General features: G+C 44.9%; 1 protein-coding gene across 1 annotated transcript in view; it reads left to right on the forward strand.

The window, feature by feature from the left end:
* The window catches only part of LOC115471031 (deleted in malignant brain tumors 1 protein-like), a 141,275-nt gene extending 124,432 nt beyond the window's left edge, over positions 1 to 16,843 (forward strand). The window contains exons 23-26 of the mRNA XM_030204700.1: positions 71 to 106; positions 2,769 to 2,944; positions 15,034 to 15,422; positions 16,561 to 16,843. Of these exons, the coding sequence (XP_030060560.1) occupies positions 71 to 106; positions 2,769 to 2,944; positions 15,034 to 15,422; positions 16,561 to 16,843 (884 nt within the window). The remainder of the gene's footprint in view (positions 1 to 70; positions 107 to 2,768; positions 2,945 to 15,033; positions 15,423 to 16,560) is intronic.
* The last annotated feature ends 1,101 nt before the right edge of the window (positions 16,844 to 17,944 follow it).

Raw genomic sequence — 17,944 nt, forward strand, 5'->3', positions numbered from 1 at the left:
CGCCTTCACCACAGTGTGACACAGTATTTGTGAAGATTCCTCATTTGTTGTTTTCTCTTTTCTTTCTCAGAACCCCAGACCCTACAGGCCTTTACTGAACCACCAGGTATGTTCAATTTATTTCCATCATGTATTAACAGTGTATGCGACTGGGTCAGGACACATAGAACAGTCTGTATCCAAAGCTCATACAATGATGGTTGGGATTTAATCCTCCTGTAACCCTTGTTTCAGGACACCATAGTGTGTCTAAGAGCATGGTCAGAGGTTTTCTTTCCCTTGATCCCCTCCCCAGTACCACTCAGTACATGTGCTCTTGTGTCCAGGGTCAGGCTGTTTGACAGGGTCTTCAAGGCATAAGCTGTATAATTTCTTGCATTTTGAAGGCAAAGGAGCAGAAAGCCTTGGTGGTGACTCCTAATGTGGAATCTAGACCATGTAACTATAATTTGGGTTATTCTTCCCAATGTGCATCACTTTGCATGTCCAGATTAAGTTTCATCTGCCATTTGGATGCTTAGTCTTCCAATTCCCTAATGTCCTCCTGCAATTTCATGCAGTCTGCATTCAATTTCACAACTTTGATTAGTTTTGTGTCATCTGCAAATCTGATGACCTCACTCATCATCCCCATTTCCAGATCATTTATAAATATGTTAAAAAGCACAAGCCCCAGTACAGATCCTTGTGGCACTTCACTGTCCACCTTCCTCCATTGAGAGAATTGGCCATTTAATCTACTCTCTGTTTTTTTGTTTTTGTTACATTTGTACCCTGCACTTTCCCACTCATGGCAGGCTCAATGCGGCTTACATGGGGCAATGGAGGGTTAAGTGACTTGCCCAGAGTCACAAGGAGCTGCCTGTGCCTGAAGTGGGAATCGAACTCAGTTCCCAGGACCAAAGTCCACCACCCTAACCACTAGGCCACTCCTCCACTGTTGCTACTATTGGAGATTCTACATGGAATGTTGCTATTCCACTAGCAACATTCCATGTAGAAGTCGGCCCTTGCAGATCACCAATGTGGCCGTGCAGGCTTCTGCTTCTGTGAGTCTGACGTCCTGCACATACGTGCAGGACGTCAGACTCACAGAAGCAGAAGCCTGAGCAGCCTTCTACATGGAATGTTGCTAGTGGAATAGCAACATTCCATGTAGAATCTCCAACAGTAGCACCATTCCATGTAGAATCTCTAATAGTAGCAACATTCCATGTAGAATCTCCAATAGTTGCAACATTCCATGTAGAATCTCCAATAGTATCTATTTTATTTTTGTTACATTTGTACCCTGTGCTTTCCCACTCATGGCAGGCTCAATGTGGCTTACATGGGGCAATGGAGGGTTAAGTGACTTGCCCAGAGTCACAAGGAGCTGCCTGTGCCTGAAGTGGGAATCGAACTCAGTTCCCAGGACCAAAGTCCACCACCCTAACCACTAGGCCACATAATATACTTCCAGTTCATAAAACTGTTGACATAAAGGGGCCAAATATAAATAGAATAATATTGCTGATAAAACAGAGCCCTGAAGGACTCCCATTGGCAGAGGCACAATCCAAACCCATCTGCATAATTTGCTGCCTCTTGGAAAGTTACAATGTAAATCAAGATAAAACAGTACCTTCTAAACCAAAGTAGGAAACCTGCTTCAACAAAATTGAATTATTCAAAGTGTCAGATGCTACAGAAATGTCAAGAACCACCATCATATACCAATTACCCTGATCAAGCCCCTCCCTCAGAAAATCCACCGTAGATCACAACAGTGACTTAGTGCTATGCCAACAACGAAATCCAGTCTTTGCATGGTACTATGCAGCCCAAAGCAGCAAAAGCAGGTGGGTGAGAAGCATTATTCCTTTTTCCATCCACTCCTGTCCTGACAGCTGTTGAGCATAAGAACTACTCTGATGTAGATTAAGTGCCTTTGAGAATCGGCATATTGTGTGTGGGTTAAACATAACCTTACATCCCCAGCTATTAAAAATTGACCCCCAAATGAATACAAGTTATTAATCAATAATAACTTGTGGAGTGGAGGAGTGGCCTAGTGGTTAGTGTGGTGGACTTTGGTCCTGGGGAACTGGGTTCAATTCCCACTTCAGGCACAGGTAGCTCCTTGTAACTCTGGGCAAGTCATTTAACCCTCCATTGCCCCAGGTACAAATAAGTACCTAAGCCACATTGAGCCTACCATGAGTGGGAAAGCACGGGGTACAAATAAAAAAAATAAGATTGATTGGAAAACAAAATATTTTTGTAATGATCACAGATCCTTTCCCATGAGCAGCAATGAGTAAAGGGTTTTCTTTATCGGAATAACATTGCAGAACTCGGGTGTTTTAGGAGTCTCTGCAGTCCTTTAGTAGTTGCAGCTACGAGTACTAAGGACCATCCTGAGCTGGAATCATGTCCTGTGTGACAGCGCCTCCTGGTGCTCCACTGTGCTGTGGCCAAGCAGAGGGGATATTAGATGGGGAGCAGTTTTGGCACCCCCACTTCCATTGTGTTCGGTGTCACCATGGTCATGGTCCTGCAGCTGCCTTTGATGGGTGCGAGGCTTCCTAAGTCTTTCCTATAGGCGTGGAGCCGAAAAACCCATGTGTTAAGAACTGACACCTTCATACTCTGCATCCTGGGACTGGAAGACTCACTTTCCTTATTGAGAAGGAATATGAGATTTAAAACTGGTCCCCTCAGCCACTTTTCCATTGCTGTTGTTTGTACTGAAAAGTTGAAATCTATGTCTGCTTTTGACTTTCTAGTTGCACTAGTGTGTTCAGCAGACTATATCCACACAGAGATCTCCCGAACGTACCTACAGTCCCTGGGTTACTCTGCTGAAGAGGTGTTCCTGAATGACCCATCTTGTAAACCCCAGATCAGAGAGACCTTTGTTGAATTCAACATCCCATACAACAGCTGTGGTACAGTACGAGGGGTAAGAAGATGTGTTTCTACATCTGTGTTTGCAGTGGGGACATGGACTAAGCAGAGTTATTTGTGTATTCATTTTAAAAACGGTTCGTGCATTTGCACCATGAGAACATAAAAATAGCCATACTGAGTCAGACCAATGGTCCATCTGGCTTAGTATTCTGTTTCCAATAGCGGCCAAGCCAGGTGACAAGTACCTGGCAGAAACCCAAATAGTGGCAACATTCCATGCTACCAATCCCAGGGCAAGCAGTAGCTTCCCCATGTCTGTCTAAATAGCAGACTATGGACTTTTTCTCCAGGAACTTCTCCAAGCCTTTTACTTTACAGCTACAATTACTTCCAGGAACATAAGAGGTGAACAGGACCTGATGCATATGCCGCCGGTCTCCCACTACGGTGGGGATGAAGGTGACCCCTGGGGTGGGTACTCATGTTATTTTAAGCATCTGTGGCTTTAAATTGATGTCTCCAAAATCCTCTCCCCAAGCACACAAAGGATCTCTGATGGTGAGCTATTACAATCTGTGAATATTCTCAGGACAGGCACACAAACTCCACAGTGGAAACTGACATAAGGCATTTGTAGATCAGCCAAGTAGCAGAGGACTGGTACAATATGCCTCTGAAAAGAAATGTTAAGGCTTTGAAGGCTCCCCTACCTTCGCTGCCTTACTCCCTTCTGACACACCCGCTCTCTCCCCCTCCTTCACATCAACATTTACATTCTCAAGTGTGCCACTGGACATACCTGCTGTGTCCGTCATCTGCGTATTGTCTCTCTTAGTAGGGTCCCGTATCGGGTTAACCGGGTTCATGCCTTCGTGACTAGGGTCTGGTTTGCCTGAGGCCCCTGTGTGTGCCGGGTGTTGGGCAGCACCCTTCGCTTGCCATGGCTGGTAAGGGGGGGGGGGCCAAATCCTGGCTACGCCCCATAGTATGGTGGTTGTGGGGGGTAGCCCCATCCTGCCCCATACGGCCATGGAGGCGCGATCGCGTGCTGCCCTTGCCCCGCTAGAGGCCCCAAGCTCTCCTTCGCCTGAGTAAGAAAGGTCTGAGGCATCGTCCAACCCGGGAATGCTGGTGGGTACGGCCAACTTCCCGACGTGGCTGCATCTTGCCTTCCTTTGGCTTTCTTTTTTTTTGTCTTTTTTGGCCGCTATAACATCTGCAGTGACGTCTGCCTTCTTGTTTGCTTGCTTCCTTTGTCCTTTCTTTTTGTCTGCGGAGCTCGGTGGTGACGTCTCCGTTGCGTCGTTCAGGTCATTATCGTGTGCCGTCTTCTCTTCGGGATGCATGGGTGATGCGCTGCGTCCGTCCTTGGCTCTGATTTCTACTGTGGGGCAGGTTCCGATCACTTCTGTGCTTATTTCCATTCTGATGGGGGGAGGGAATGCAAGGTAGCCGACAGACAAGGATCTAAACAGACTTAAGAGATAACAAGTTAATATCTGCCTCTCGTGTAGGTACATAATTGCTAAGATCCCCTTCTGTTTTTTTTTTTTTTTTTTTAATTCGGCTTTAAAACTGGTTACCTGAGGGTGACTGCTAGATTCCTGCCATCCCCAATATGGCCGTCTCCTATTCCCATCCTTGTGTCTAATACTGAAATGTAAATGCCCTCCCCAATATGGCTGCCCACCAATATCAGCTAATGGCCTAAGGAGTCGGCCCTATCCAAGAGGGCTGCCCCTACAGAAAACGAGGCCTGCTCTAACCAAGATGGCCGCCCCCAGCAGCAGCATGGTCATACTAACCAAGATGGCCGCCGCATGGACATACACTATGCCTCCCTGCTCACTAAAACTGCACCCGGTTTCTTTCTTTTCTCTTTTTTTTTTTTTTTTTTTACTTACGATTTGGCCCCCTGGCCTCCTGGCTCGACTGCAACACTCGGTGGTCACTTTAGTGGTTTGATGCAGGATCGCTGCGCTCCTCTCTTGTTTCTTTTCCCCTACTCCGGAACTGGTGTGGGGAACAGGGATACTTTTTGCCGGCTGTTTTTTTTTTTTTTTTTTGTCGTCGCTGGCTCCGCGCCTGGATCGCTGGAGAGCCTGGTCGTAGGGGCGCGATGCCAGGGAGCTGCCGCTCTTTACCCCAGTTTTCTTTTGCGGCTGGATCCTGGACCCGGACAGCGATGCCGGTGAGCTGGGGAGCTTTGCACCCGTTTCGTTTGCCTTGTAGCCCGGACAGCGACGAAGGTGAGCTGGGAATCTTTACTGTACTTGTGATTCTCCTATCTCTGCTGCCCTTTTCATGCAAGGAGCAGTATTAATTGAGGCAGGCACGCAGCACCTGGAGCCAGCACCTGAAGCCCGGACAGGAAAGAGGGCGTCCGGGCTCCTCCCCGGGGCTTTTATACCCCGTTCTTCTCTCCTCCCTTCTCCCAGCGGGGTGCCCCATCCCGTCGGGCAGGCGAACACCTATTACCTGTCCTGGGCACCCCGCTGGCCTGAGCACGCATGCCCCCTCGGTGCACGGCGCCATGTTATCTTCGGGTCCGTGCACCCAAGGGGGCACTGCGCCTTTCTGATCTGTGAATAACCTCAGGACAGGCACACAAACTCCACAGTGGAAACTGACATAAGGCATTTGTAGATCAGCCAAGTAGCAGAGGACTGGTACAATATGCCTCTGAAAAGAAATGTTAAGGCTTTGAATTGTGGCCTTGCAGAATCTGGCAGCCAGTGTTCGAAAGTAAGTAAAGTAGCAGGGTGACATGATCTGTGTGACGAGCATTGTGGAGTAGCTTAACTGCTTAACTTTGTTGATGCCCCTGTATAAGTCGTTGGTGAGGCCCCACCTGGAGTATTGTGTTCAGTTTTGGAGGCCGTATCTTGTTAAGGATGTAAAAAGAATTGAAGCGGTGCAAAGAAAAGCTACGAGAATGGTATGGGATTTGCGTTACAAGACGTATGAGGAGAGACTTGCTGAACTAAACATGTATACTCTGGAGGAAAGGAGAAACAGGGGTGATATGATACAGACGTTCAAATATTTGAAAGGTATTAATCCGCAAACGAATCTTTTCCGGAGATGGGAAGGTGGTAGAATGAGAGGACATGAAATGAGATTGAAGGGGGGCAGACTCAAGAAAAATGTCAGGAAGTATTTTTTCACGGAGAGAGTAGTGGATGCTTGGAATGCCCTCCCGCGGGAGGTGGTGGAAATGAAAACGGTAACGGAATTCAAACATGCGTGGGATAAGCATAAAGGAATCCTGTGCCGAAGGAATGGATCCTCAGGAGCTTAGTCAAGATCGGGAGGCGGGGCAGGTGGTTGGGAGGTGGGGATAGTGCTGGGCAGACTTATACGGTCTGTGCCAGAGCCGGTGGTGGGAAGCGGGACTGGTGGTTGGGAGGCGGGGATAGTGCTGGACAGACTTGTACGGTCTGTGCCAGAGCCGGGGTTGGGAGGCAGGGCTGGGGAGGTGAGGATAGTGCTGGGAAGACTTATACGGTCTGTGCCTGTGCCAGAGCCGGTGGTTGGGAGGTGGGGCTGGTGGTTGGGAGGCGAGGATAGTGCTGGGCAGATTTATACGGTCTGTGCCAGAGCCGGTGGTTGGGAGGCGGGGATAGTGCTGGGCAGACTTATACGGTCTGTGCCCTGAAGAGCACAGGTACAAATCAAAGTAGGGTATACACAAAAAGTAGCAAATATGAGTTATCTTGTTGGGCAGACTGGATGGACCGTGCAGGTCTTTTTCTGCCGTCATCTACTATGTTACTAGGCATATTTTCAAAGCACTTAGCCTCCCAAAGTTCCATAGAAACCTATGGAACTTAGCCTCCCAAAGTGCTTTGAAAATATGCCTCTATGTAAGCTGAAGCGTTTTTAGGGATTTGAGAGAGAGACCATTATGAAGGAAGTTGAAATAATCAGTTTAGTTGATAAAAATGGCTTAACTGATCGAATGCTGAGTGAATAAGAGCGATAATCTGCAGTAGGAAAGTTAGTTGGGAATCAAACATCGTCCCAAGAATACATGTGGAGTCACAATAGAGAAGGGAGTGTGGGATTTAAGAAAGTTAATGGATTCATACCTAGTAGAGTTAAGAGTGGAGCCAAGCTGAGACACTGGTTAAAAGAAGAAGAAGTGTGGAAAAGAATTTGGATGTCATCGGCTTAACAATAAGAACTTCCACCTAGTGACTGAATTACCAGCAGAAGAGGGGCAAGAAAAATGTTTGAGGGTAGGTGCCAGAAATGATCATCAATTTCTGCTTGTGAACGTTCGGCAGATATCTCACCCCGAGTTTTTCTGAGAAAATCACCGAGATCAGGAGATCTTTTCCTTCGGCTGCATCTCCTCCTCTGTTTTGCACTAGATCTGTCTACCGGTCCTTCGCTCGCTGCCTCCTGGTCCACCTTTTTTTTTTTTTTTTAAATCTTCATCCCATGTTGCTGAGGCAGTTAAGTTCCTAAATCCAGCTGTTGCATTTTCAGATCCCTCACCAGCCCAATTTTTCTTGATCCTTTTCTACATTTGAATGCTGCAGATACTCGTTCTTCCGAAGAGGCCATTGGGAGAAACTGACAGTGAGTGAATGTGTGCTTAGGGAGGTAAACAGCAAATTTCTAGTGCTCTGGTGTTTAGTGGCTCTTATGTTGAGTTTGGTATTGGAGAGAGAAAGTGTATACGAACACTGTGAAAATTGTGAGGGCTGCATATAAGAATTTAACAGTGCTGGTGAGATAGGGACTGTTGGAGGAGACTGAAGTGTGTGAACAAGCTCTGTGGTGCTAATTGATTAAGAAATTATATATGTAAGCTGGAAAAGACTGAGGCTGAGGAGTGCTGTTTCTTTTTAGGGCCCTGGATGGATGCACTCTTCTTTACTCATACTACCCCTCTCCTCAAGTCGCTTCACTGGCTCCCTATCCGTTTTCGCATCCTGTTCAAACTTCTTCTACTAACCTATAAATGTACTCACTCTGCTTCTCCCCAGTATCTCTCCACACTCGTCCTTCCCTACACCCCTTCCCGTGCACTCCGCTCCATGGATAAATCCTTCTTATCTGTTCCCTTCTCCACTACTGCCAACTCCAGACTTTGCGCCTTCTGTCTCGCTGCACCCTACGCCTGGAATAAACTTCCTGAGCCCCTATGTCTTGCCCCATCCTTGGCCACCTTTAAATCTAGACTGAAAGCCCACCTCTTTAACATTGTTTTTGACTCGTAACCACTTGTAACCACTCGCCTCCACCTACCCTTCTCTCCTTCCTGTACACATTAATTGATTTGATTTGCTTTATTTATTTTTTGTCTATTAGATTGTAAGCTCTTTGAGCAGGGACTGTCTTTCTTCTATGTTTGTGCAGCGCTGCGTACGCCTTGTAGCGCTATAGAAATGCTAAATAGTAGTAGTAGTAGTAGTTTACTCTTCAGTGAAGTTTTACTTTTGTTTATTGAAAACATTGGGTGCCACATCTATTGAGGAGCATTTTCAGACTCCTGAAGCAGACTAATCAACCGAAACAAGGCCCGTGTTGAGTATTCGTGTCATTTGGAAGACATTATTACAAGACTTTTTGAAAGTGCACCATTGAGTTTTTCTCACCTTCACTGTTTTTTGTTCTGAGCTGCAAAAGACTGTCGATGTGAGAGAAACTGTCAAAAATGCTGTGGAGGATTTGTTGGGTTTAGGACACTAAAGAAAGGGAGATGTGGCAAACTGTAGATTTGGAAGAGAAATGCTAAAACAATAGTTATATTTTATATAGAAGAGGAAACTGCATAATGTTTTTAGTTGCAAATGTTGCTATTGGCTCATAATGGAGAGTGTATGAGTTTGTTGTAAGAATAACTGGATGTCTGGGTAAAGTTTCAGGTGGTTTTAGATGGGAAAACCTCAATTATATTTATTATTATTTTTTTTTTATGTTCAATATTTTTTATTGATGATATTCAACAGAAAAATACATTCCATGTTCAACAAAAACAACCATGCCATCATCAAAACATTCGATACAGAAACAACAATTCTAACTTCCATCATCAAAACTTTTTTTTTGTTTTATAACAAGTCTGTTCCCTGTCCTCCCCCCCCCCCCCGCGCACAAATCCCCCCCCCCCCACATCCTGTTTATATAATCCATTCCCGAGGAGTTCTTCACCTTGTGTGCCCCCAAGGAAGCCTATTCAGAACTTGACTGCGTGCCCTGTGTGACATAGTATTTAAGTATTGTGTCCAGATTGCCAAGAATTTTCTCTGTCTCTTGGGTGTGTGGCTCGCCCCTCTTGATTCAAATAACATTAATTGGTGTAATTTATTCCTCCAGTACCAAAAGGAGGGGGCCACATCCATTGTCCAATGGTTAAGAATGCATTTTTTCCCCACTATGCAGGACTTGCTAAGAAATATTCTTTCCCCTTGTGTGCCTGGTCCCCAACGGCCAGTGATAGTGAACATCATTCTTTCAAAAGTGAGGGTAACAGAGAATCCAAAGACCTTGCTCAGAAATCGGGCTATGGTTTTCCAGAAGGATTGGATGAATCTACACTGCCATACGCAATGCATGAATGTTGCACCCAATTATATTTATTTTAAAGTCTAACTCGGAAAACAGTTAAATGTGAGAAGGAGAGGGAAAGGCATGCTCTGTGTTTTTTTAATTGGTTTCTATTAGCTAGGATGATAAGGTGAAGAACAAGAAGCAAGAGTTCAGAAGACCTGAAGCATTTGGGAAGTCTTCAATGCCGGCCACCATCAACAGAGCTCTAGGAAGAAAAACAAACAAAACTTAAGTGACTGCATAGTTTCAAAAGTGTGTATACTTAAGAGGAGAGAAGAAAGAGAGAGAAAATATATTTACCCTACTGTCTGGACTCCTGTAACTAGAGATTCAGTTGGGCCTGAGGGGTAAAAAAAAAAAAGTGTCAAGTTCTTAATGAAACTGATGTAACTGAACAAGTTTAGTGAAAGGAGTGTTAATATCAAGTGTTTATACTTATCTGAAACTGTTTCTGCGATGTTATCTTGTGCCACAATGCTTTTAACATTTGTTTGGTGAGAAAATATATCTGTTTGGTGAGAAAAAATTCTTAAGCTCTGAATATTTAACTCTGGAATTCGTTGCCAGAGAATGTGGTAAAAGCACTTAGCTTAGCAGGGTTTAAAAAAAAGGTTTGTATAACTTCCTAAAAGAAAAGTCCATAAGCCGTTATTAAGATGGAAAATCTACTGCTTATTTCTAGGATAAGCAACATAAAATGTATTGTACTTTTTTGGGATCTTGCCAGGTACTTGTAACTTGGATTGGCCACTGTTGGAAAGTCCCAGTATAGCAACACTTATGTTCTTATGTACTTGTGTAACTATAAATGTTGTTATAAAATCTCCTGGTCGATGTTGACTTTTACTGGGAAACCCATATTATGTTTGTTTATGTTTATTGATTCTGTATCTACCGTTGTTGCTAACCAGTAGGACAAAGCTGTTTATAAAGTGAAATACAACAATATATGAAACCGGGAAAGGAAAGCCAATAAAAACAGGAATGAGCCGGTCATTCAGAATATAAGAATGGGGGATGTAGGAGACAGTGTTCCAGGATAACCAGAAATTTCTAATGTGGAATGCCATAGGCAAGTTCAAAAAAGTATGTTTTCAGTGCAGTTTTGAACTTCTTAAAGGAAGCCTCAGAACGGAGGCCGAGGGAAGAGAATTGCACATAGAGGGTGCCAGAAAGAAAAAGGCAGAGTGATGAGTAGACTCCCAGTGATGAACAATCCAGGGAGAGGGGAGCACCAAGCAGTGAGAGTTGAGGGAATGCAAAGATCTGGTGGAAGTTTAAGGTGAAATTAAGGAAGATAAGTAAGGAGGTGAGTCAGCATGAAGGGGCATAATCGAACGGAAACGTCTATCTCCATGGGCGTTTATCTCCGAGAACGGGTCCGTGAAGGGGCGGACCAAACTGTATTTTCGCAAAAAATAGACGTCCATGTTTTATTCGACAATTTGTGAGCTGGGCGTTTTTGTTTTTCAGCGATAATGGAAAATGAAAGCGCCCAGCTCAAAAACGAATAACTCCAAGACATTTATTCGTGGGAGGGGCCAGGATTCGTAGTGCACTGGTCCCCCTCACATGCCAGGACACCAACCGGGCACCCTAGGGGGCACTTCTACAAAAAAAAAAAAAAGGTAAAAGAGCTCCCAGGTGCATAGCACCCTTCCCTTGTGTGTTGAGCCCCCCAAATCCCCCTCAAAACCCACTGTCCACAAGTCTACACCATTACTATAGCCCTAAGGGGTGAAGGGGGGCACCTACATGTGGTTACAGTGGGTTTGGGGGGCGGTTTGGAGGGCTCCCATTTACCAGCACAAGTGTAACAGGTGGGGGGGGGATGGGCCTGGGTCCACCTGCCTGAAGTCCACTGCACCTCCTAATAACTGCTCCAGTGACCTGCATACTGCTGCCAGGGAGGTGGGTATGACATTTGAGAGTGAAAATAAAAAGTTGTGAAACAGCATATTTTGTGGTGGGAGGGGGTTAGTGACCTCTGGGGGAGTCAGGGGAGGTCATCCCCGATTCCCTCCAGTGGTCATCTGGTCATTTAGGGCACTTATTGGGGCCTTATTGGTGGAAAAACAGGGTCCAGGAAAAGTGCCCTAAATTCTCGCTACAAACGCATATTTTTTTTCCATTATCGGTGAAAGGCGCCCATCTCTGATCGGCCGATAGCCACGCCCCAGTTCCGCCTTCACCACGCCTTTGACACGCCCCCATCAACTTTGTCCGCATCCGCGACGAAGTGCAGTTGAAAACGTCCAAATTCGGCTTTCGATTATACCGCTTTATTCGTTTTTGTGAGATAAATGTCTATCTCCCGATTTGGGTCACAATATAGGCGTTTTTCTATTTCGATTATAAGCAGGATAGTAACCTTTATGTGCAAGTGTTAAAATCTTAAACCTAATTCGATAGTTGATAGGAAGCCAGTGAAGTTGGGTAAGTAAAGATGAAGCATGATCAAAATGTTTAGCATTATTTATATCATGTGTTGCCGTGTTCTGGAGAGTCTGTATGTGTTTTTGTTGAGATTGGGGGAGTCCTGCATAAATAACATTGCAGTAATTGATACGAGAGGTAGAAAGAGCCTTGACTCACTAACACCAATTGTAATATCAAGTGTAATACTTACTCCAACACCAGGGGGTTTACATATATTCAACAGATGATGGTACTTCTTGTATATCTCAAACTTTCTGCAGCTTTCGACTTGATTAACTACTCTAAATTCTTTCATAGACTTGCTGACTTGGGTATTTGAGGGACTGCTCTTTCCTGGCTTCAATCCTATCTTTCTGACAGATCTTTCTTGATTCATTGATGCCAACAGTCTTCTGCATCTCATTTTCTTACCACTGGTGTCCCACAGGGCTCTCTTCTTGGACCTGTGATTTTTCTTTCTTGTACGCTGATGATATCCAAAGTTTTTTTTTCTCCTATTGACTCACATTCTCCTTCCCAGTCTGTAGATATTTCTGCTTGCAAAGATAAACTAGCAGATTGGCTTTTTGAAAATGAGCTAAAACTTAATACATCCAAATGTAATGCCTTTGTATTCCCTTCCAAAACCTCAGTTACCACTCAATTGACTCTATGAATACATGGTACATATCTACTTTTTGCGGAGTTTGGTTACTGGAGCTCTGAAGGTTCCCCCACCCTCATCACAGTAGAGGCTGACTGAATTTCAGTTTCAGCGCCTAAACCAGCCCAAAATAAGTATTCAACCTCATTTTGTTTTCAACCAAAAATACTGGTGCATTGGGCTGAAATAGAACTTTGGGTTTTGTCCCTCCCTCCCTCCCCAAACAGGAGGAGCTTTGTGTCCCTCTCTTCCTCCCTTCCCTCCTTAACAGGAGGAAACTTCTCCCAGACCCACCCATAGGAGCTCCAGGTTTACCCTAAATCCCAGTGGTCTAGTGGCCTATTCAGGACAGGAGCAATCAATCCCCAGTCACTCCTGCCACTACTGTCTCCACTATCAAAATGGCTGCTGTAACCTTCCGCTGCAGTCTTGCGTGATTGCCTTTGAGGGTCATGGCAGTCATTTTGATGGTGGAGGTGGCGTGGGTAGGAGTGACTGTGGATCACTTCTGTCCCAACTAGACCACCAAGATTTAAGGTAGGCTCATGGGGGTGGGGGCCTATGGATGAGCCCAGGAGGGGGGACAGGGAATGGTTCCTCTTGTTTGAGGAGGGAGGGGATGTATGGATAGATGATTCCTTCTGTTCAGGAGGAAGAGGAGGAGGGAGTGGGTGCCAAGCTGGGACTTAGTGCCAATCCAGACCAATATTACCTGGTTTCAGTTTCAGCATTGGCTTTGGTTTCAACTGAAAGCAAATGACGAATTTTAGCCACAGATTCAGTTCTGGCTGAAAACAAACAAAAAAAAATGTTTTTGGTCACTCAGTACAGCATGGCCCCTGCTACACTGGGAGACTTTCCTGCTTATAATCGAAATAGAAAAACGCCTATATTGTGACCCAAATCGGGAGATAGACGTTTATCTCACAAAAACGAATAAAGCGGTATAATCGAAAGCCGAATTTGGACGTTTTCAACTGCACTCCGTCGCGGATGCGGACAAAGTTGATGGGGGCATGTCAAAGGCATGGTGAAGGCGGAACTGGGGCGTGGCTATCGGCCGATCAGAGATGGGCGCCTTTCACCGATAATGGAAAAAAAATATGCGTTTGTAGCGAGAATTTAGGGCACTTTTCCTGGACCCTGTTTTTCCACCAATAAGGCCCCAATAAGTGCCCTAAATGACCAGATGACCACTGGAGGGAATCGGGGATGACCTCCCCTGACTCCCCCAGTGGTCACTAACCCCCTCCCACCACAAAATATGCTGTTTCACAACTTTTTATTTTCACTCTCAAATGTCATACCCACTTCCCTGGCAGCAGTATGCAGGTCACTGGAGCAGTTATTAGGGGGTGCAGTGGACTTCAGGCAGGTGGACCCAGGCCCATCCCCCCCCACCTGTTACACTTGTGCTGGTAAATGGGAGCCCTCCAAACCGCCCCCCAAACCCACTGTACCCACATGTAGGTGCCCCCCTTCACCCCTTAGGGCTATAGTAATGGTGTAGACTTGTGGGCAGTGGGTTTTGAGGGGGATTTGGGGGCTCAACACACAAGGGAAGGGTGCTATGCACCTGGGAGCTCTTTTACCTTTTTTTTTGTTTTTGTAGAAGTGCCCCCTAGGGTGCCCAGTTGGTGTCCTGGCATGTGAGGGGGACCAGTGCACTACGAATCCTGGCCCCTCCCACGAATAAATGTCTTGGAGTTATTCGTTTTTGAGCTGGGCGCTTTCATTTTCCATTATCGCTGAAAAACAAAAACGCCCAGCTCACAAATTGTCGAATAAAACATGAACATCTATTTTTTGCGAAAATACAGTTTGGTCCGCCCCTTCACGGACCTGTTCTCGGAGATAAACGCCCATGGAGATAGACGTTTCCGTTCGATTATGCCCCTTTTGTGTTAATTTTTCCACTCGGGACTCATTCAGTCCTAGCTATGCCAATGAGGAAAGGACTGTAAAGATTGGATTGTTGGTTTTGATGGGCAGACTGGATGGGCTGTATGGTTTTTATCTACCATCATTTTCCATGTTTCAAGATGGCAATATAACTCAAATGAACAGAATAGTCTGGGCAGACGGAATAGCTACTATTGTACACTCACGATCACTAACCACTTAGATTGCAGAAACTCCTTATTTCACAGCGTCTAATACTATAGTGTCGGAGGCCTCTACCTTTTGCAAAATGCAACATCCACCGACTACGTAAATTATGTTAAGACAGATTTCCAGGAACTTCACTGGCTCCTGATTGAGAATAGGGTAACTATGCTTTGTCTTCATATGTTTGAACTGCTTGTCTTTCCCAGTTGCTGCTTATCTCTAATGACCCTTTCCTAAAGAGCTTACAAGTGGACAGGGTTGTATGACCGGTGGCCTGCAGCGATTCAAAATAGGGTCACCAGGTTCACAGCTTTGTGCATTGGTCACTACACCACACTGCTGCGTTCTTGGACACTGGCATAATTCTATATTTTATGTCCCAACAGGGAGATACCGACACCATTGTTTATTCCAACACTATCCGGGCTTATCCCTCCATACATCCAGTCACTGGCCAGAAGAAACTTAATGTTGATATTTATTGCAAAATGATGCAAAACACAATGGTGGAATTCATCTACTTTGCAAATGAGACTACAGAAGTTGACATGACACAATACGGTCATTACCAAGTTAACATTTCATTCTATCGCTCATCCTCGTTCCTGGACCCTGTGACTGAGTCTCCATATTATGTGAGTCTGGATCAGACACTGTACCTCCAGGCCACTCTCCTCAGCTCGGATCAGAACCTGGTATTGTTTCTAGACACTTGTGTGGCTTCTCCAAATTCCTCAGACTTTACAACACGGATCTATAAATTGATCAAGAGTGGGTAAGCACATCCAGCTATAATCTTGTTTAACACAGTACCTTCCACTTTGTTCACAGAAAATGTTCCCAAAAGCCCAGGTGAAACACAACAGACCACTAATATTAAACTACTAAGAACAATGAAAGCTAGAATGCATTTTCCTTCATTATCTCAAATAATTAGTGATGTAAAATTACTTTCCAAAATATGGAGAAGGTTCCAAAATTGTACCACTTTTAAAGGGGCCAAGCAGAATTTTATTCTAGACCTATTTGATTAGAAATTCACTGCACAGTCCTAGAACAGCACCATGCAGAATACCAAGGAGAAGAACAATGTTCCTCCACCTACATTCCTGCCATCAGTGGTGCTGTTTCAACACCACATCTTCAATAGCAAAGGATAGGCAAGTTATGCAAGACTTCAGAGGACCTGCCTGTCCCTAGAGACTGAAACACAATATTGAAGCATCTCCCCCCAGTGGCAGGAATCAGGTTGGAGGACTCCCGCCCAGTTTAGAGGGAACATTGGAGAACAGCACACAAGGATAAATAACTATAACTCTCTTTAACGTACCAGAGAGCAGGCTGAGATCTGTGGCTGGCTCAGTGACAGTGGGATTTTTCTGTTTTCTGTCTGGGATCTGCCGCTCCAATGGCTACTGAGACCAGCCATATCAAAGAAGTTTTTGAAGATTTCTTTTCACTTGTGTGTTTCTGTTTTACTTAGATCCCAAATCTTTTTCTTGCATTTGGCCATGATTCTTCCAATAGCACAAGTTAATGGTAAAATAACACGTATTAACCATAGCCCACACTAATACCCTATGCCCCATGTGTGCTGAACTACACATGTAACTAGCTATTTACATACAATAGTCATTCACACATGCAAACGCCACTACTTCTGCATGTAAAAGTCACACAAAGCTTCTAAAGTGACCACCTTAATATTGGAAAATGTGATGCCCACTTACATATTTTTACAGGGCCTAAAAGTTCTGAATGTTCACCTAGGGTGCCTCATGTACTTGTCCTGGTTTGGGGGAGGGAGTCCTCTTTGGGAGGCAGGTTTGTATTCTACTGTGGTGACCTGTATGAAACAGGTTTTTGTTTCAATATCCAGTACTTTCACTCTTTCCTTCTTTTTCATTGTATAGGTGTGCTGTAGACGTCACTTTCAAGCTTTATAATTCCCCCTCCAGTAATGTGGTTCAGTTTGAATTTGGTTCCCTTAAGCTGCTCAGTGCATATTCCATGGTATACGTGCAGTGCCAGCTGGTGATATGCCAGGCTCAAGACCTGATATCCCGCTGTTACCAGGGCTGTGTCAGGAGACAGAAGAGGAGCACAGATGCTTCCTTGAAGGTGGTAGAAGTCATCGTGGGACCGGTTAAACTGCAGAGAAAACACATCCAGAAGAGAGAAATCGGTAACATGTAATGTTATGTCAGTTTGGGGTTCATATCGTTCTACTGGTGACCCATATATGATGTTGCTCCGTAAACGTCAGCTGTGACAGTTTATTGTTTCTGCCTTTTCTTCTTTGCTTATTTCCTTGAAAGAGTATTTTTGAGGACTTTCCCGGTACTTCTTCTCTTGGATTTTCCTCTTATCAGCTTCTCAAAGTATTGTCTCCACCTCTTTCAATTTGCCTCTTGGATTACTTAGACTTTATTGTTCTTGATAAGTTTCACCTAGTCAAAATCTTTCTTCTTCCTTTCTCTAGCTCCTGCTGTTCTACACACCATTGTCTCTCCTTTTCGGCAATCCAGTTTATTGGACATTTGCCTATGCCTTCACCTCGACTGTGATGTGTCTTTACTGTCACACGTTCCTTCAGATTCTCCTTTGGTGTTATGTCTGTCACTTGATTTTCTTGTCTTTTCTTGTCTTCTCTACGTCCTCGTTCCTTCACCAGATCTCCTTTTCTTGGCTTCCTTCTTTATAGATGCCCTGAGAGTACCTTCAGTCACCTCGTCGGCAATGCTGTGCCACTTGTACTTTGCCGGGTTTTTGCCACACCATCTGCTTTTGATCCTCTGAAATTAAAATAAATCCGTACATCTTGTCTGTCTCCCACATTTTAAAATTTTGTTTTCTTTTACAAGTCAGTCCTCAGAAAATTCTGTTTAAAGATGAAGTAGATAAAATCTAGGTCCAATGAGGTTGTATGTTAAGAATTGGAGAATTATAAAGGTTTCCTTTTACTAAGCTGCGGTACAAAGTGGCCTACGGTAGTGTGGGAGCGTGTTTTGGGCAAGCGCTGAGCCATTTTTTTTTACCGCGGCTGGGAAAAAGGACTTTTTGTAATGGTCCGGAAAATGGGTAGGCACTGAAATTAAAACCAGCATGGTGCCTATTTACAGCCTGAGCCCTTATCGCCACCCATTGACTTAGCGGTAAGGACTCATACGCTACCCACACAGTAACCATGCAGTGCGCACCATCTACTACTACTACTTATCGTTTCTATAGCGCTACTAGACGTACACAGTGATGTACACCATACACAAAAGACAGTCCCTGCTCAAAGAGCTTACA

The sequence above is a fragment of the Microcaecilia unicolor genome, chromosome 5, assembly GCF_901765095.1.
Source record: "Microcaecilia unicolor chromosome 5, aMicUni1.1, whole genome shotgun sequence".
In the NCBI taxonomy this organism is placed as follows: Eukaryota; Metazoa; Chordata; class Amphibia; order Gymnophiona; family Siphonopidae; genus Microcaecilia; species Microcaecilia unicolor.